Genomic DNA, 22,865 nt, shown 5'->3' with positions numbered 1-22,865 from the left:
CTAATTTCCCCCTTCTTACGATTCTGCGCATTTCTATTTTCATTATTAAATTTCTGTTTTTATAAAATAAATACTTACGATATAATATTATATAAAAATCCTTTTTAACAAGATCATATACATGATGCTTAATCAAGTTAACAATTATAAAGAATAATTTTAGTTGGTCTGTTCATTGTTTTATTGTTATGGGTACATAATATTATATTATATTTTATTATATTATATTCCCTATATATTATAAAATATGCTTTGAGGTTTGTAGAACGACCGTAGAAACTAAACCACACTATATGAATTTTAAGTACGGGAGACAGAAAAATGAAAAATGTTTTGCAATACGTAATAGAAATAAATGGAGATGGTTGGGTTTTATAAATTGTGACACTATTCATTTTATTTCAATTATTTCAATTATTTTGTTATTAATAAATAAAATAAGTTAAAAAATGTGTAATACTTATATTTTATGGTTTTTAGGTATAAATATTGAATGCAATAATTATTAATTAAATAAATATAAATATGTAAACTAAATATCGGACTGCATACCTATTACCTATTACATTCCTATAGAAACGTCGAAGTTGTGCGGCCATATGCAAACAGGGCAATGTTTATACAAAATAACTCAATAGATAATACACCTTTATCGATAATAATAGTTTCATATAATACCAGAATTTTGTAAACATTGTCCTATTAGCATATTATGAATGCCGACTTTAATATTACCATGAATTCGATTACCTATCTAGTTGTTATATATTGTTATAGTTATACTACTATTATTATGGTACTATGCAGGTATTTAGTGTTTGTCGACTGAAAAAGTGTTTTGTATTTTTAAACAATACAAGTATATTCGTATTATAATAAATTATAGTTTAGATTCGAATTTAGATAATAATTAATATTATTTTACAGAATAAGTAATTCTATCATTAGGCTCAGTTGGTGCTTATTAAGACTCAGTGTTAGATCGATAAGGGCTATAAGAATTATATATATAACAAAGAGATAAACCCTATTTAATATTTATAAAAACGACCAGAAAATATTCACAGGATTAAACGATTACACTGTCGTCAGTTACTACTTTAACCCCTTTGTAGTACAATATAATATTAGTTATTCGTGTTCTTTTTTTTGAAAAAATATGTTTTATGTTTTTTCATAAATCACTATACGTTATACATTTTAAAGCTTACAATATTACATTTATATATTGCATTCATATATTATATGTGTATATAAACTTTTATTTTACTTCATTAACATTTTATTAGTAGGTATTATTCAAATTATTAAATTAAACAATTCATTATCATTGTGTCAATACTATGTCTAGCGGTATCGGCAGGAAAATGTATTAATAAATGATTATTTAGAGGTCACATCCCAAAGTAACAGGCAAAAGTATAAAAAATGAATTATCTTGAGTATAATATATAAACAAAAAAATGACAAGAGGAACACGGGCGCACATAGACAAGGGACAAAAAAAAATTAAATTCACTACTTATATAATTATGTTCTTATAGAATCGAATACTGAAATTTATGAGAATTTTTAATCTCAAAAATGTATTAAAAATTAAGTTTAAAAACATACAATTATTTAGATGTGATTTAGAGTTCACTGGAAAAGATATATAAAATTAATTAACTTGAGTATAAAATAGGAAATAAAAATAGCGAAAGGAACAGAGGCAATCGCAATTAAATGCATTTAAAAAAAAAAAAAAATTAAATTGACTATTAAATTATGTTGTAATGGGAGCTGTAGATTGTATTTTGTTCTAATATATAAACCTAATTGATTAATATCTAATAACTCCATTAATGAATAAATATTCTGATGTCACATAGTGATCGCTGAAAAAAGTATAAAAAATTTAATAAATTTAACAATATGAAGAAAAAATTAAAAGGATTTCGGAGGTACCCACAATTAAATGTATTAAATATATATATATATATATATATATAATTAAATTAACTAAACAAGTTTGTTGTTGCGAAAACGTAGACATTAGGCTATATCAAATAACAGACCAAAAATATTAAATACATAAACGAAAATATAAATAAAATATAATTAGACATAAGTTGGGGGATGGAGGAAAAGTATAAAAATATAGAGATGCCCACTAGTAAATGATGTATTTTAAGAAGAAAAATCAAATAATTAATTTAGTATAAAATTATGTTTTATTTGAATCGAAAATTACAGCTCAGTTTATATGATATAATTATTTTAAAAATAAAAATGTTTAGTAAATACAGCGAAACCTCTCTTAACCGACGCGATACCTCTAAATAGCGAAAATTTTTTGGAGAACGGGTAAATTTTCACTACCTTTCTATAGGAAAACCTCTAAATAACAGACATATTTATGGAATTTTAAATTATGATTTTAATCATTTTTATCGTAAATTTGTGGAATTAGAAAATGCATTAACATACAAAATGACTTTGTGTCAAAATACGAAACAATCTAAAGTAACTTATTTTTTTAATATATGTTAGTTTTAATTTTTATATTATCAATTTTTTATCTTTTTACCTTCGTATTTAATACATAAAAATAAATTAAATTTATTATGTACCTATGTATATTGTATATGTATAAATAACTAAATAAATAAATGCATTTTTTAATTATAACTTCAATTTTTTATTTCTTTAATATTATATTTCTTCCTCTAAATACCAAACACCTCCAAATAGCGGACAAAATATCAGCGACCTAGGGTGTTCGGTATTTAGAGGTTTCACTGTAAACCTACTGATTCTAATAAATATTATAATATTAATCTGAAATAGGAGTATACTGTAATTCACTACGCTTGCCTTCAGGTATCATTTTTTAAATTAAATGTTTGCACAATATTCAATTAATAATATATACTATATATAAAAGTAGTTTTCCAAATTATTATTTAAGTATCTATCTGACGGAGTTTGAGTTTTGTTGATACAATCATTGTTATTAGTGAATATTAATCAATCGAAAATTACTTACCATCCACTGGTGGCAATAATCTTTTGTCATATCTGTTTGGGTTCACCAAATTATCAAGTATTTCTTTGTCCGATTTTCCATTTTCAAATCTTAAATGAAATACTCAATAAATTCAAACATTTGAAGTTCTATAGTAATTATATAATATGTTAAGTTACTTTAAATTAAAACTTATTTAATACTTATTATAATACAGACGATCTACAAACATATACTATAAACAGAAAGTTGGGATCATTAAATTTATAATTTAAAATTTATTTATTCATAATAAATATTAAAATAGATTACAAACAATAAAGAATTTTAGAAATTAAAAAATTATGTATAACTTTGGTTAAATTGAAACAAATTGGTTATAAAACTCTATATGTATAGAGTTCAAAACTAAAATTTAGATTGTTCTAAAAAAAAAAAAAAATTGTTTAAAAATTAAGTGATGGTACTACTATTTTTACAGTTACATGTGCAAATGGCTGCGTTTGAATTGCATTTAAAGAGAATTATATACATCGTGATAACCATATAGCTAGAAATTAATTTTGCACTAACAATATAAAGTGATAATGCGATAACGATTTTTTTACTTTTGAAATTTTTATTATTCATTATTACAAGTTTTAAGTGAAAAAAAAAAATAAACAATTATACATTATTAATGTCAATAAGTTTGCTTTTCAGAAGTTTTAAAATATTTATATTTTAAGATGGTAGTGTTAAAAAGGTACGAGTAAATTTTATTTATGTAAGTGACAGTCCTCAGTCTGTAAAAGTGAGATTGAAAATGTATAATTTGTAATTATAATTGGGGACACACCTAACTTTGACATGTCGTGAAAGCGCACGGACACAATTAAGATTTGTTACGGGATAATCGTGTATGAAATTTGATAAGAATATAATTTTGTATGCAATTTAGACGCTCCAGTTTTTATTGATTGATAATTTTCAGGTTAATAAAAAAGTTCAGTTTAGTGTATAGAGAACATCAAGAAAGATATTGTAATAAAAGATGTGGTATAAAGCTAAATTGACTACTTGAACTTAATTAGTTTTTACTTTCTAGTAAACACATATTTGTTGACCGTAGGGTTTTAGTTTTGAATACGATTATTATAATGTATCTTTTTTTTATGATTTTATACTTACACGTCTGAGCTATTTGATAACACGTTTTGTAGTAACGGCACGAGAAAGGAAGCCGCTTGTAGCAGCCTCCACGTTCGTTCCATTCTATGGCATCTGAAACAAACACTTTATGATATTATTAATACAATAATAAATTATAATGGTTCAAAATAATGTTAATCACTAGTCTTAAAATAACACATTTAATTTAAAAAGTTGGTATTGATTGACAAATATTTTTAATCAATATTAACTACGTCACTTTTGATTCACGTTCATTAGACTTTTAATAAAAAAAAAAGTCATTACCTACATAAAAATATAACAATGCAATTTATTAATTAATTTTTAACTAATTATAAAATATTGATCCCTATGCAATGACGATGTGCCGTTTACTCATATGTCATAATATATACCGATATCTAATTAATTTTTCCGAATCATTGTTGTAGATGTCATTTGTAAAATTTGCGTATTTTTCATACTGCGTTTTTAAACTAATTTTGCTTTATTCAAACATATAAAGAATATTATACTATATTTACTAAATATTGTTAGTTTAGTTCCTTAATGAGTGTCTAATAAATATCATTCAATATCTATTCGTTAATATTTTTTTATTCGTTATAATATGTTTATAAAATCAGTTTAATAATGACATAAAATATATAGATTAATTTTAAGATATCATCTATTTATATCATGCACCTATTCACACTGTTTTACAGTAATGAAAGGAATTACAATTTAATGAGAATAATGCAATTTGGTATAAATATAAATATTATTATAATAAGTGAATATGAACAATTTAATGAGTGCAATGGTTTTGGTAACAATTAAACTAACTTACTTTGATATTTCTATAAGAAAAATTAATATAATATCTGCAATAAAAAAATATATCTTATGAAATATAGTTATATTGATATAGGCTGATCGATCATCTCTGATCAGAATTACTGAAATACTGCTTATCTGTGTAATGTGATGTCAAGGCACTCAAAATTCGATTTCCTAGTGATGACAGAAAGTTCCTACATGTAAAGTATATATAATGTAATGTTCCTATATGATTGGAGGTATATAGCACCATAAACAGGACTCCAGTTAGAAAAAAAAATGAGGTTTTTAAATATATAGAGAGTAGGTAGAAAACAATAAAAGTTAAAAAGTAAATTAAAAACAAAGAAATTAATAAAGCTAAAGGTTTAAAAAATAAATTAAAATATTTTGAGTTTGTATTAATATAATTAATATATGAGAGAACAAATTTTGGGAATTCAAAATATTTAACACATTTATTAAAGCGACTCAAACGAACAGCAGAGCGCTATCAACTTTTCCACCGACCTAAAAATTTGAATTTACATTAATTACCATGTACTATACACTCAAATAATTTAAAAATATTTATTTATTTAAGATTAAATTTATTTATTGACTTCCCCCCAACAATGCATAGCAAATATTTGATTAAGGTATATAATTCAAATAGTAAAGGGTTTCATTTTAAGTATTGCAATTTCCTATATCATGCTTAACATTCTTATAGAATCTGATTATTTCGATAAGATTAATTTCCAGTATCTGGTGTTCTTTAACTTCGCATTCAATGTAAAATATAAGATGAATTTAGCGATTTTTAGTAATTAACAAATTACTAAACATTTGAGATATTCTATTATGACGTATAACTTCTTATTTATTTTTCTTAACATTCCTATAAACCAATAATATTTTTACTGTAGCTATAAAATTTGTCAATTCTGTTTTCAAAAGTCATCCCTTAAAATTCGTAGATTCTACGATGAATTTATTATGTTTAGTTTATACTAGTTGAAAAAAGGTATGTTTTTTAGAAGTCATGTCTCATAAATTATATTTTTTTTATTAATAATTTATTTATATCTTGTTTGAAAATAATAAATAAAATAAAATATTCTTATTATGGCTTCAATATGTATCGAAACGGACATATTTTTGCTCTACATATTTATATGACGTAAACTATGATTTAAGCTATGATAAAATATATTTTAAGTTTAAGTTTTTTATTTATTATTGTACATAATTTCATTTTATAGAATTATATTATATTTAATTACATACAAAACATTTATACTTTTATAAAGAGTTTAAAGTACCTTTTGTATTAAGTTTATTACTATTGTTCATAAATTAATAATAATCAATTTTTATGTATTTAAATTAATTAATTAATGTAGTATAATTAATAATCTCGAATGGAAAATGTATATTTATGTATAAATGATTATTAATTTTTTTATGTATGTCTTTCAAAGAATATATTTTGATAATTAAGGACTTTGGAAGTGAGTATATATCATACGTTAACATTTTGTTAACTACGTGACTGCTAGTATATTGATCCACCGCAAAGGTGTAAAAGTAATCAAAACTAAAAAAAATACAAAAATACCTAACGTGTAGGTATAATAATAACAGTGGCGTCCCAGGGGGTAAAAAAAAAAAAATCACAGTGTGTTGTACTAGGTCAGAATTATATTTATAACGTTTTTGTGGTCCGCTATTATACATGAACGCTGCCGCGTAGGTATATTGTTATACAAAAACATTATTGTGGTTATAGGACATAATGTGGCACGCGATCGTAAGCATAAATATCACGCGTACTATATGAAATATACGCAAAATTATTACTTTATTTTTATTTTAGCAGACATAGAAAATTTTTAATTTTTAATCGGAAAATGAGGACACGAAGTGGCTATATATTACTTTAAGTTTGCTTTGAAGAAAATCATTACTAAAAAGCATTTATGAATTATATATATCATACATAAAATTGTATATGAGTATTGAGTATATATTGTATGCCACAATGACGTTTTATAATATGTTATATTTAAAATTAAATGTTTGCTTCGTGGACGGTACTTCACTAACAATTTGTGTTAATCGAGAGCATTCAGATGAAATCATTTTTGACTAAGTTGTTCAATGATTGATCCTCATTATTGATTGTCACAAGTTGGTTGTTAAATAACAATTTTACGAAAGACAATTTTATAAAATCAACACATTTTTAGTTTGTTTAATCATTTTTATGATAAGTATAATATGTATTTATTTTACATTAAAATATAATATTTATATTAGGTACATTTTATTTTATTTAAGCTTTTAAATGGAAAAAATGTTATCACTTAACTATTCATAGCTATAACCTAAGTCATAACCTATAGTTATATATAACCATGAACGTACATTTTATGATTTAAATTTTAAGTACTTAATAAAGCTTGGCTTGTGATTGTGACGTTCACTATGTGACAGTTGAAAATTCAATATAAAATTATCTCGCTGTAAATGATTGAATACGATTTGGTTATAAGATATTAGAAGAACCTAACCTTCAAACTTAAGACTAAATTATTTTGTAGTTTGCTACAAAATAAATAATTTTTGAAAATTGGCTTTAAAAAAAAATCGATTGGAATTTTGTATGAACAAGTACACTGTACAGTCTGTATTATTTTTAAATTAATAAATATTTTTGAAATATTTGTCTACTAATTATTTAGTTTATGTACAAAATTCACAGTTGATAAAAATACCCGTGAATATTATGTCATCATATTAAAGAGTTGCGGATTTTGGTTATAATGTGTCTTCAACCCATGTGCTATTCGGTTGACGAAATAAACAAGACTGTCTATGTCCATTAGTTGAATCTTGAAACATAAGTAAAAAAAATCGTCACCGACTACCCGAGAGTGGAAAAACGTGTAATATTTTACACTTTATTTCGTACATAATAATATATATAATGTATACGCAGGATGTCTACAGCTCCTTTATGCAAGTAGTCATATATATCTAATGAAACGTTTCATTCAACCGTGGGATCAGGTGTATCGAATAGTATTCGTTTGAAATGAAACTAATACGTTTTCTCGCTAGTAGGTGGAAATAATAAAACCAATAGAACAATAATAACAAATGAAAACCGGCTAAGTTTTTCAAAACTTCTTCTGTACTTTGGTAACTTACCAAATTATTTTGTCGACTAATCTAAAGTTACTAACTCTAATATCATAATAATATAACATGTTCCACATGATATATGTATATTATTTTGTGTAACATTGGAAAACACAACTCGTTGAATAATGCATCAAGTAAGTCCAAATTAACACGTCATCCCTACACTAGCTGTCGTGCCGTCTTTGGGACTACAATACATACGTACTTCGATTTATTTAAGTGTCTAGAAATTAAATTGATTTACTCGATTAACGTTAATGTTTGTACAGATACGTAGGTACTGCCTATCTAACATAATTTGCGCTTTGAATATTTTATGGAATTTTCTAATGTATATACATGTATTATAGCCTTATACCGTAATATTGTTTGTGTAGTCCAATCGTTATTATATGCAAATACGTACAGCCATGTTTTGTATTGTAAAACCCATTCTCGGATAATACGACTGATTTTTATGATTCAGTTATAACATTATTTAATATACTATTTATTACAAAATGTATTTCTGCAGTCTTAAAACTTAGTAAAATGTATTTTAAAATCTGCAGTAGGCACTAATTTATGTGTACATATTGATATTTTTTAAAATATAATATGTAATTATTCCCTTACAAGTCTATTGCGCCTCGTAAATTTAAAATTATTTGCTAATATATCGTACTTATAAAATAAATAAATAGATTGTATTGTTACTTTTCTCGATTTCGTCGATTTTTAAAAAAAATCATTGTTTTGTTTTTGTATAATTTCTGGATCGTTATTAGTCATTTACATAATAGTATCATTAATATGTAGGTAAAATGGTCACCAAATTTTAATACACGTGGAAACCATTATGCGATAACGTACAGACTATTCCCTAACTTTAATATATATATATATTATTGTTATAATTTACAGGACTATTGTGTGAAATAATATACTTTATTGTATAGAATTCATGTTACACGATCAAACAATGCAAATTGTGTTTTGAATGATCACCAATGTAACACAGACATTTTGGAAGTTTCGTGTCAAAAATCGTTAAGTATTAATTTACATCACCAAAAGTGTATCGACGTGAAGCATTTCAATAATATTATTTTCATAAGATGGCAACCACGTGCAATAAATAATTATCGTATTCAAGGCTGTAACTGAAAAAAAAAATTGGGAGGGATTGGGGTCCAATATTTTTTTAGTATAGATACCTATATATTACCCTATATTATAGCTTATATTCACCACTAAAATTTTTCTATTTTTAAAAATATTGGAGAGGGAAGTCCGGATCCAAGGACCCTTTCCCCAGTTATGGCCTTGATCATATTTATTGATAAATGACAAGTATGGTTAGTTTAGGTTAAGTGTAGTTACAAAAGAATACAAATTATTATTTGCACAGAGCATTCATACAAATTGTGTTTACTCTACTGAAAAGAAATTCGCATGTACATCACAAATGTATATATTTTGCAAACATTATACATATACCTAGTTACTAGACAAATTAATGGGCTTGAACTTCTTTCAACATACATGCTATAGTTTTTTTTTATTTTAAGCAACTAAAATCTATTAAGTAGAGTTAATGAATAGTTCATGGAGCGTATAGTTGTACGCATTAAGCTATATTATTCCCACGACTTGTATATTTGACGAATACATACGAATACTCTAATAATCGTCAAATTATACCTATAGTCAATTAAATCAATTCCACAGCGTGTGTATTTGACGAATATATAATACATTATTTAAATTATTATTCATATATTATTCGTGCCATTGTACTGATAATCCACGGGGAAGTGGCAAATGACGAATAATGAATACCAAATATCAAATGCTCATACAAGTACTCTGTTAAGTTGTAAAGTGTATATAAGTTAAATGCACGAGTTGTAGGAACCTGGCTTGTTATGAATATTATCATAATAATAATAATTATTATTTATTAATTTAATAATATTTATAACTATTTTATAGTATGATTGTTCGTATCTCTATGGATATAAATTATGCAAGTAGTTACCAATTATGGTTACTATGGTTCATAAAATAATAAAGGACCAAAAATCGTGATATGATAAATTGTAAGCAAATATTATTTTTATATATTTTTATACATGGTATACTATTGTTAACATTAGAGTAATATTTGTAATTGTCAATAATTTGTAATTTTAAAACAAAAGTATATTCTATACTTTCATTTTGACCATAACTTTTATATTGGATTTAGAATTTCTAAATCAATTTTAAGATTTAATATAATTTTGATACAATCATTTAAAAATACAGAATATTAAAATAATTAAATTTATTTTATAAAAAGTTGGTCTTCTTGGTTTACTTCATCGTAAACGACAACTCGATTGGGGACGTTCGCTATCGTTACCATATTTTAGGTGTTAGGTTAATGTAAGTGAAGCGCGTGTCAGGTGCATTTTATATATAAAATTAAAAAATGTTTAAGTGACGTGACTAGGTCGGTGGAACATGTACAGATTTTGAGAAACTGACCAGTATCCAACGAGTTGTACTTATAGAGTGATATAGTGAGATAAGCGTAGAGTTGGGTGTGGTATGAGTAGTCTTAGTGAATATAACAATTGGATGAATTCAGTAAAATTAATGAATTAGACTGTATACATTTTGTAAATAATAAAATCAGTAAATATCAATAATTTTTAAAAATGGCCAAAGTGAAATAAATAATAAATCTGATTTACATATATTTAAAATTTTTGTAAAATAATTTTTAAGAACCATTGTTCTTAGTACCTATAAGGAATTCAATTTCTAAAAAACTACTCGTCTGAACATTTAATTAGGTACATCAAGATGTTCAAAAGAATTATTTAAAAAGTAATTTACAAAAAAAAGGGGATTCTCATTTTATAAACAGAAGTTTGTATCAAAAACGATACTTTTAGTACAAACAATTTCAAGGATTTAAAAAAATGGGTTTTAATGTAAATTTAAAAATTCCTAAATTCAAAATTTGAATAAATTTATTGTTAATCGAAAAGTGGGAAGTGATGTATATGAAGATATATATATATTATTATTTGCTACATATTCTGAATCCTCCTTATATCTATATTATCGTGTTAGAAATATTGTGTTATTGAGATTGAATGCAAATAATATGTTCGTATATAAATACTAATGAGATATCGGGAAAATGAACTCGTTTTACTTTATGTATATAAATAAATAAACACACCGCACTCATAATATTTACTAAATGGTAAATGCATATGTTGTATGGTAGAAAAGTAGTTCAGTGTTTAGCATTCGCTCGTGGCTCATTTTCTATCTATTTGGCCTAGCTGGACGCGCCTGTAGTTGTGTGTTTGTATTAGTAAATCAGCTTTTGTGTGTGTGTACGTTTTTTTTTATTTACAAATGTTCCTGTTCACATTTATTCATATACAATGCTATCGTACTATATCGTATATACATTCATCCACTGTAAAACTCTCACACCCATCGAAACACGATATTCTATCTTCTTCAACGTGTCGATAACAATTTTACGTTATTAGAAATGAAAATGTAAACATATTGTTGTATTGTGTTTGCGGCTATTACATTAGGTATGTGGATATGATCGATAAATAACAGTTTAGTAAAAATATGTTTAACTTTTGAATAAGGGTTAAAGTGCAAACGAGTGTATATTACTATTGCAGCGTGTTGCACGCAATTGTATACCAGTATATTTTGTATAGGTACGGCTCATTCTTCAGAATGATATATTTAAACACAGATTGTGTTTATTGTGTTAATATCTCAAATAAATAACAACTAATGTATTTTATCTTTATTTTTAAGATAAAAATGCTTTAACTATAAACTATGAGTGTGTTTTTTGGTAGTACATTATATTTGATTGATATTTTAAGGAGAGTATAATAGTAAAAAAAAAATTATCAATATTTTATAAAATAATCAGGGGGGATAAAAATAGATCAGGAAAATGTACGCACGCTATTTAATTTTTGACAAAATATATTTAAATTTTTGTTGTAATACCAAAAAAGGAATGTTCAAAGATAATTAAATTTTCAACAAATATTTAAGTTTAAATTTTATTAAAATTACATCACTTTAAAAATATGTTTGCTCATTCTTTTTTGCTATTTTTAGATATTTAAAATTTTTAACTTTATTTTTCAATTTATGTACAACAAAATTTTTGTTTGTAAGTAACATAACATTAATATTTAATATTACGTTTTTTGTAAGTTGTTCTTACAGAATTTAATTAATATAAAACCATATAAGCACTATTGTTGTTTACAAGCGTTTGAACTTTTGAATTGAAGTTTAAATTTTGACGATATTGAATATTAAAATATATAATAACGTTTTATTCTCCGAGAATTTTTGTGATTATGTTGTAAATAAAAAAATATTAACCGCGGGGGCTTGAATATTTTCGCAATTCTGTATATAATTTTTATATGTACATAATTACATTTTTTTAAAAGGTTTAAATTGATTTCAAACTATTTTTACCAATAATTTATACACACTATTCTATGGTACGTGGTATTTGACAATAACAATAACAATTATATATGGTATAATATTATAATATTTATATGCTATTTTTTTAGGTAAAAAATAGTTTAATTTCAACACATCGTACTAGTGTACTATTAATTGAAAATTAAGCTATACAATATAATAAGAAATATAAGCTGTCACTTATCACCTTTCAGAATAATTTATTGTGTGCAGCAATAGTTTATCATTGAACCAAAATTTAACGCTTTTATTATAATGACATACTCTATAGCAAGGTATAATTGAAATCTATTATTATCAGAGTTACAGTCTTATGGTAAATGCTCGTTGTATTAAAAATTAGCCTTTACCTATTTCACGTTCATAAGTTACAATATTGGTCGTTAATTAAAAGTTTTTTCTACATCCCATTTATATTTGTTGGTCAAAAACCTTAAAATTATTTAAGATATAGTAATTGAATTTGTTTTTGAATCCATTTTGTTAAATCTATAGACATCTCGTATGTAAGTTTCCAATTGATTCAAATTTATTCTGGTTTCTTTTTTTTTATGTAAACATGAGTATATTATATTTTTTTAATTAATTATGTTTATGCATGCAGTAATTCTATTTGTTAAAATAAAATATACCCTAAGATAATAAAAATGAAGAATTTATTGTGAATAATTAATTGCTTCTATTATATTATTGAAAATAATTACAAACATTTAATTTATAAAAAATATATACATAGGTACTATTTATATACTTTATACTAAACATACAAATTTTCAGTTTTCTTATATTATTATGTTAAATATCACATTTTTAAAATAAATAACAGTTTTAATTAAAAAAAAAATATTTATTATTTTATGTAATAAGTTTGAAAAAAAATTGTATAAGGCAGGTGTTAAATTTATGCATTTTTCATTACGATTAAGATAATTTAAAAAGGGTAATCATTATTTTTCACCATGGTTTTAATTAAACAACAAGGACCCAGTAAATGGATTACAAGGTGTTAAAACGATATTTATCAACGAAAAATATGCTATTTGTGATCTAAAAATAAATAAATTAATGTTGTTTTTAATATTGTTAAATAAATTTTAATGATGTTCCCTTATTCTCATTATTTTTCTTTAATACGCTCCTAATAAACTCAGTTTATGATAAACTATAGTTGTTTATTAAATAGATAAAATAAAATAATACAAATAAATAAATAAATAATATAATATATTTATTTAGTAATAAATATTACACATTATATAATATTATACATAATATTAAATCATGCACAACATAAATACACTTGGTGTACACAAGTTTATATATCATGTGTGTGAGTTTTTTATCTAAGTAAATAATATGTAACAAAATATAGGTTAAAATATAATATGAAGGTCCTTAAGTACACCACGTGTATATTCTTATTAAAAAGTTTGTCTTTCAAGGTTACATACTAATTTTTCGTTACTTTTAGAATTTATATGTGCGAAGGTTGAGTAATTAATATTAGTATTACAATAATGTTTGGAATGTTTGGATAGAAGAATTAAAGTACTTAAAAGTTTCATTTATAATATGTAGTTTTAAAGGGAATCCATTTAAGTGACTACACTCATTATTTTAGTTTTTTTTTAAGTTTTATTTTTTTGAACGACAATATGTCAACATACAATTTTCATTTTATATTTCAAGACAGAATATTTTTCGGAGTACTTCGATACATAAAAATCGGATTTCGAATTTGGTTTTACTATGATTGTTCACGACTATGCAATATATTATACCTATTTAATGCATTTAAATATTTTACATATTAAGATATTATATAATAAGTAAAATTCTAATCAGAATTATATTTCAAATAATATGCGATGATTTATCATTGCTTTAAAGTTTAATAACATAATTACAGCCAACACCCAGTCACTAATCACTATAATATACTCGCCGTGTTTTTTTTTTTTATTATTTTTTAATTTAAGTTCCATATAATTAATTTTATAGTCAAAAATTTCTTGTTTTGTACTACCTACTTGAAACATTTCAATCAATCAAAATATATACCAATCTAATCAAATACATTTAAGCATATACTTTTGGCATTGAACCTTAGTGAAAACTATACTTGTACAATGTATAATATATATATATATATATATATTACAAGTTTTAAATATAGATATATTGTTTATTTATTATTCGAGAATATTTTTAATTAGTGGTTGTGTCCTCTCATGGTTTTAAGTTGTTATTTATAGATTATAATTTGTTCAATCTTTACTTATAGTTTGTAGATACAAATAAAATAAATACTATCAAGAAATATACTTGCATACAAATGATAAATATGTATTTTATAAATCATTACAATTATCGTAGATTTAGAAGTGTTTAATTATTATAGTAAGTACATAGTTTTTTTTATAATTGATGTACATTTTAATTTATATACTATTAGTTATACTATTAGTGTATACTATTTATAGCAATATTACTATCTACTTAATTTATATAAATTAAGTTTATTAAAATTAAATTTACAAGTAGTTAAATTTTATCAAGTGTAACTATAACATTTTGTAAAATAAAGAACTTCAAATGGAATAAAATTCGTTTATAGAAGTTTTACAAATCCTCGCGTATGGGCGTTGTGGTTTCGAACAGTATAAAATAGTTAATCAATAACGTTTATTGTAAACCAATAGTAATAGGGTATTAAAATGTCTTATACATATAATTTTATCAGTACCATTGTTTCCAAGAACTTGGGTAATTTAGTTTAGAGTTGGGTCGAGACGGTCTTTTTCATATTTCTCCAAGTCATGTGTACCACAAACTGTATACAGTCATATACTTATAAGGGTGGAGACAATCAAATAATTATTTGTGTCACGTTTCGTTAAAGAGTTTCTCGTCGACGGTTTTTGCCCGTCGGATGTTTATAATACAACCGACATAAAGTGTATTCGAAAGAATAATGTAAAAAAAAAATAAAAAAAGAAGAAGTAAAAATTATTTTGTTGGTTTTCTTTACGGTGATGGTAGGTGCGCACCTGTATTATAGTGTACCCGTTCTTCCCCCCCCCATACACATACACACAACCGAAAGGTTTGGCACTAAAAGCATTTTGCTTACCTTTTCACAAAGTCCGGCCCCACTACAACGTCACAATCGATACGTAGTTACATCCATGCGGTCACCTGGAACAACAAAAGTCACAATTCGGATACCGTATTACCGTCATCACTCGATATTTGTCTGTTTCCCGCGAATCAATCCATTAATAGCATAATGTAATAGGCATATTATAAATGGTTTCCATCATTTATATCAATACTCGTGTCTTATATTTTGTTTTGTATTCATTCGTGTGCCTTTTTAAATTCAAATGCGTGTTAACGTGTTATATTTATTCATTTAATACGTCATATATTTGTTAATTAACATGGCTCGCGAATAAAAGCTTTTAGACGTGATTCCGGTTTAATAAAAGCATATGACTAATTTGTTGTAGTTTAGTAATGGTCATTTTTTATTTACATAAATGCGTAGCCCAGACTTTAAGTATACCTATTTGTAGTAATCGTCTATGAGCATAAAATAGTATACTTTTCTAATTCGTTTAAATATATTTTCGCGGATATGTAACTTTTTCTATAACACTGTCTTAGTTGACTATGTAGAAAACTCATAATTTGTATTATTACAATTAATTTTCAATATATTTATGCGTAGAACCTAATTTAAATTTCATTTTAAATTCTGAGATATTTTAGATTTTTTTTTGTGTATTTATACTTAGAAGAAAAATACATCAATTTTAAAATTTGAAGATGGTTTCCGGTAGAAAATTAAGACTAGTTGGTAATAATTTTAAAAGGTAAAAAGGTACGACTCTTATACAGCAGAGTGGCTACCTATTGTCCTCATTTTTAATGTACTTTTACGTTTTAACTTGACTCTAGCAATGTGCTTTTGTTTTCGATTTCCTTTACAAATACTTTGTATTGTTAGAAAGTTGTTTCAATTATATATGTCTAGGTACATAATATTCCAGTACAATAGCCAATAAGTAATGTATTCAAGTACATAATTAAGTGTATTTAACTACCTTAGGAAATGTTGGTCTTGAAAAACTATCGTTATTTTTTTATAAGGACACAATATATGATTAACTGATAAAGTGTAAATAATATTCCGAGAAAAAGAATTTAAAACTTAATTTTTTTTAATAATTATGATAAGTTATGATAATGTAATAAATTGTGAAGTCAGATAATAAAAAAAAATATTATTCACTTAATGTTTTAGTATAATACTATTACGTTTTTTATGTGTTTTATAATTGTAGAATCAATTATCTACATATAATATGAAATGGTAAAGTTGAAGATCGATTATATCAGTTCATCAGTTAACAATTATTATATAAAAGTATATAGTAATTACAAATAATATAATTGAATACATGGTACATATGGGCTTTTAATATCTACCTTTCTTGTCGCACAAAAATTCTAACCCACATCCCAGGTTATTTATAATCGTTTGTGCTACGAATCATAAAATAGAAGCATAGAAATAGAAGAAATAACACGAATATTAAATTTTGATTTAATATTTTATTGAAGTGTCATGATTTCCCAAAAAATAAAATAAGCTTTTTGTTTAATATACATATATTATTATTATTATTCGAGTTCAGAACTCTCGTGGCTTATTTCGTTTATTATCATAACTATTATTATTATTTCCACTAAAATTAATTATTCCACGACAGTGGTGTAGCCATATTGCCTATCCACATCGCCGTGTTACTAAAATAATATTAAAAACTAAAAAGTAAAAATAAAATAAAGTAATATTTATAAACTCACTATTATAGCAACGACGATTATTATTAGGTACCTCTTGAGTACCTATGTATGAAATGTAAATTACATATTATTATGGAAGGTAGTAAAACAATAATATTTTTTTAACAGAAAATATTTTAACTTATACCAAATATACTCGAGAATTAGTATATCAACATCATAATATTATATCATGCACAACATTTTTGTTTATCAAAATTCTATACTCAAATTCATGTATTTTTTTAAATATATTAAAATAATAAAAATTGTTTTTCTTTGATATAACGATTAATGAATACTAAATCAATATTACAACCATCGTCTAAGACACCGCGATAGTACAATAAATTATACTATTATTTTGAAGACGTTTAATACGGTCACACCACAATCGCGCTTATTCTGTAGCTGATTTATTACTTTATTAAGTATACATCAAGTTCTCCAAAAACATTTTTTTCCACCAATTACCATGATAAAAATATTGGTTTTCGTTTCTATCAAATGAGTTGTTATCACTAAAATTGGTACCTACTTCAGTGACAGTTTATGCTTAAAAACAAATAATTGTGAATAAATCTACATACATTATTTAAATACACTGCTCTACAAAAGATAATTAAATTTATATTAATATTAATTTCAAAATGTTCAAGATAATTTACGAATATAAAACGTACGTGTATATAAACCAAAAAGTTTTAAATATTCATAAACCAAAAAGAAAAAAAAATGTTTGAAACAATTAATTAAATAATATTTATTTATAAAACTTCAATAGAAATTGTATAGTATAAGATTAAAACTATTTGGTATCTATATGGGAATTTCGATTAGACGTGTCCGAGTTACAGTTATCATTTTGATATTCGCGGTGTAAGTAACTTTCTCATAGAATTTAATCACTATGAAATGTTGTACTATATAGTGTTCAAAGATCGCTACGTATTCCGAGGTCAGACTTACAGAGTACAATTACCATCCGACACTAGTTCGGTCACTCTGGTCAACGCAACGGTGTGGACAAACATGAACATTTGTCACTATTAATATCTAACCTAATTATAGTTTCGCTGGCTTGTTGAGTTGTCTTTTCACAGTCCGGTATCTGACGGCTATCTATAAAAAGCGATGCAATTTCGTACACGATGAAAAATGTATGCGATAGTGAAATGTATCATATTTTTATGGCATAATATACAACAATATGTTATGATATATTAAAAATAGTGCTTTTAAATGGATTTTTGCGATGTCTGTTAAAAATATTGGGAAATAAAATACAACAAAATTAATTTTTCAACATGCAATAATATTATTCAGATTTTTAAAAGTCAATACTGTCTTATATACGAGTAGTTTTGTTTAAAAATTGTTTTACGAGTTATGTTTACTATTTTAAGTTTTGTTTAGAATGCCTACTAAAAAATATATTATCGATAGTCATAAAATTTCAGATACATCATCTGTGTTCAAATTTTTTTCTCCCTTGTGTATAAAATGTTACTATAGTATGCAGGGAAATGAGAATCAAGGATAAAACTGACAATGACAAATAGGTTATGTAGAACATGTAGATAAAGTATAAGACGACAAACCATGTTTTTGAGAATATTTAAATCCTGTAAATTCTGAATTCTGAGTAAGCCATCGGAGTTTTTATGCCAGGGTAAAAAATAAAAACCATTGTCATTTGATAGAACTGAAGAAACTTATCGAAAAACCCTGGATGGTTGTTCCACTGCGATAAAACCTGCAACGAGCGAAATGTTAAAACATATTATTATGTACATACCGATGAATCATGTCCTATATACCGTTTTGAAATATATACATTTATAATCAAACGCAATCGAAAATTTTACTCTTTAGCGGAATAGGATTATAGTTTAGTCAAATCGATATAACACATGTAACCATTTATCTTAAGTCAGGTTGAACCGACTGAATATATTTAGCACGTGTTACTTATAACACATATAAAGAAAATATCGATCACAAGCCTATGAAAAATTAAAAATAGAAAAAAATCGTATTCGGATTGCATCTCTGTTCTAACTTTGTTATGAAATATTATACGTGATTAATGTTATATTTGACGAGACAATAAGCTCATCGATTCGTCTAAATTTCTAGATACGTAGAAAAATATCGTAAATTTAGTCAAAATGTGCTTATTTGTTATTAAATTACTTAATTATTCACATTATAATATAACAAATATCAATTATATAATTATCTCATTATTATATTAGATTATTTTATGCAGAGAAATGCGGCAGCGAGTATTGAGACTGTACTACTGTAGTCGTTTTGGTGAAGTCACAATTTTAAATTCGAACGAATTTGTTAATTTACGTCAGGGTAATTTAAATATAAAAATAAAAATATTATATAAATATTATTCGTCCAATTCGACAATTCGAAACAGTTGCGCGCTGATAATTCAGCTTGACCGGACGGGTTATGACGTATATTATATTATATACTTTAATACAGTATACCGTTATATACTGTACGGGTATATTATTTTATGTTACGTTTTCGCTCTTTCGTTGTGCGCCCGTATGTGTATGTGTGTAGGTGTGTTAGTGTGTGTCGGCGAGCACGTGACTTGTACGCTATTGCTATCGATTGAAGTTTTAGCATTTTCACGGCGACCATGAGAAGAGGGTTGCGCGGGGAGAGGGGGGGTAGACTGGCGGTGAGGGTTGTGCGACAGAAATTGGCAAACGAATGGCACGCAAGACGATCGTAAAAAAGGCGCCCGCACGACGACGACGACCGGTTCTCGTCTCGCCGATTGGGGTAGCGACCCTCACCGACCGACCGACCGACCGACCGTCCGAAGTCTCTTAGTGTTTTGAGTATCGACGGTTGGGCAGTGGCGACGACCGTAGAAATGTTATTATCAGCCGCTCCCGCCACCGCATATTGGTGCATTTCGTATAATACGGCGCCGTTCTCTGATGTCGAGCGGGTGATTATATACGTAATGTTTTTATATATTTGAGTTAAAAAATTAATAATCTTTAAGTCTTCAAAAAATTACCTAAATTAAATGCAATTAAAGAGTGCCTAATAGGTTAGACACATATTTTTAATTCAGAAAATAAAATCAATATGTCAAATAGTTTAAAAACCAATGCTTTGTGCATTGAGGCCATTAAATTAATCATGTTAAATATTTCAACAACCTCTAACATTTGATGATCTCAGATGCAAACTCTCCAAAGTTTAAAACTTTTGTATTTTTTAGCGTTTTAACTTAACAACATTTGTGGAAAATAAAAAAAAGCCATTTGAATTGATTTTGGACGTTCATGAAATTAGCGTAAATACATTAAATACTTTTACGAAACGTTATAAATTATAATGGTCCTGAAAAATGAAAACAATCTTTTATGACCAAACCGACTGAATATATTATAATATTTTTCCTTAGTATTTTTTTTGTTGTATTATTTACTTATATTGACGGAAAATTTACTTTTACAAAAGTAGTTCTATTCATACGTTTTATCGGTCGGTAAAGTTGTACTGTATCAATAATGGATAACAACACACCTTAAGATTGAACACGGAGCATACAATAATATTATTATTTATATTGCTATAAATATTTGTAAGGAAGGTATAGACCGTGATCTAAAATATCGATCACGACGTGCGATTAATTTCAAGACACTGATTCTCGCGCGTTTTGTTAAGTGTGCACGACCGACGTGACCGAAATAATAAATGACCATCGGCATCGAAAGACGGCTATTCCCGTTAAGGCTGTCTAGACGTCCAAAGATAAGAAGTTAGAACGACGACGATGCGGCGCCCAGCAGGCGATTCGTAATACTTACTCGATAGATAACCGAGACGGTACCTTTGCGTGATGCTAATAGTGTAGTAGGTATTGATTATTAATATTATTATTATTATTATTATGATTATACTCTGTTAATTTACGAATTGAATACGCTTATTGTGTATCCACTTATATCGAATTACTTGTCCGAATTATTCATTTGCAATCTAAATAACATATTGCCATAATAATAACAATAATAACACGTTATACTACATTGTTATATAATTTAGTGTAATTATTTTTTTTTTTTTTTTTACAGATGTTTTACAAAATTCGTACTTTCTGGCTTACATATATTATTATATATCGTACATTCGTACGAAATTATACTTTTGTTTATCGCATGTATTTTTATACTTTTCGCTCAACTATAAGTCAACAAACATCTTATGGTGAACATTTTTTATTTTCATAATATTTTACTATACTACATACTAACTATTATGTTGGTGTTCTGACTGTTAACTTTATGACCATAAAAGATAGCTGTAATTTTCGGCAAGCTACCAAAATTCAAGAAAAAGAGTCTTATAGTGCATACAATATTATAATGAATTATAGTGTACATTACGGTTTTCGAGTGTAACGAAGAAAAAAGCGCATATTTAAATGGCCCTAACACGGGTTAACGATGCAGATACATAAAATATACTAATAGGTTAGATTAATGCATGTTTCTATGTAGATTTTAAAACTGTTACGACTAAACTATATGTATTAAAAAATAAAAATCGGATGGATAAGCACGAGTATTTTTCCTATAGTACAATATTTTCTAGCTTAAACGTATCACGTATTTTAAAGTCTAGTTTAAATTTTATTTCCATGCGTAGATAAGATAACTATAATTATATTCGAAATACACAAATTATGTTTATAATAAAGTTGTGGTCATACAAGTGATTTCAGCCAAAGATCATACTATAGAACAATATATAATCTGAAATAAGCATACGTTTATTTACAAATTAACAATTTTTTTTTCAAACTGAAGACTAAATAATATAATGTATAGAGATATCAATGCAGGAATTGTTAGATAATTACATACAATAAGAGTGAAACTAAGTTACATAAACGTATTATACTAAACAATTTCGTAATAAGCCCAAGTCCATTATTATAATCAATCATTAAAAGTAGTTATTATTTGATTTACTCGTAGAATATGAAATAGACAATGTTTGTTTTAAATAATTTAACTCAGATACGAGGGACCTTATGGTTGTCTTCATGTTGGTACAATATTAACAATTTATAATTAATATATTTACAGTTACGGCTTAAATAATATTTTATACAAGTATCACTGTATGAGGACTGAGATAAAGTGGCTTATGGAAAAATTTAGTTTATTGAAAAATAGTGGGACGATGGATAGTGATTATTAGAGGTGAGAACGTTCTGAAATTTTTAAATAGAATAGAC

The 22,865-nt window shown here is 25.7% G+C and overlaps 1 protein-coding gene across 2 annotated transcripts in view; it reads right to left on the bottom strand.

Moving 5' to 3' along the window:
- The window catches only part of LOC113550322 (glutamate-gated chloride channel alpha-like), an 88,869-nt gene that overhangs the window by 17,817 nt on the left and 48,187 nt on the right, over positions 1-22,865 (bottom strand). The window contains exons 2-4 of one of the 2 annotated variants that reach the window (XM_026952068.1): positions 15,852-15,916; positions 4,178-4,270; positions 3,029-3,156 (exon numbers count right to left, since the gene is read on the bottom strand). Coding sequence is in view for 1 of the 2 variants with exons in the window: in XM_026952067.1 (XP_026807868.1) it covers positions 3,029-3,117; positions 4,178-4,260 (172 nt within the window). In the remaining variant the exon portion in view is untranslated. Of the gene's footprint in view, positions 1-3,028; positions 3,157-4,177; positions 4,283-15,851; positions 15,917-22,865 lie in introns of both variants that reach the window. The other variant, XM_026952067.1, reaches the window with a different exon arrangement.

This window comes from Rhopalosiphum maidis, chromosome 1 (assembly GCF_003676215.2).
Source record: "Rhopalosiphum maidis isolate BTI-1 chromosome 1, ASM367621v3, whole genome shotgun sequence".
Classification (NCBI taxonomy): domain Eukaryota; kingdom Metazoa; phylum Arthropoda; class Insecta; order Hemiptera; family Aphididae; genus Rhopalosiphum; species Rhopalosiphum maidis.
This window is presented reverse-complemented; position numbering and strand designations above follow the sequence as displayed.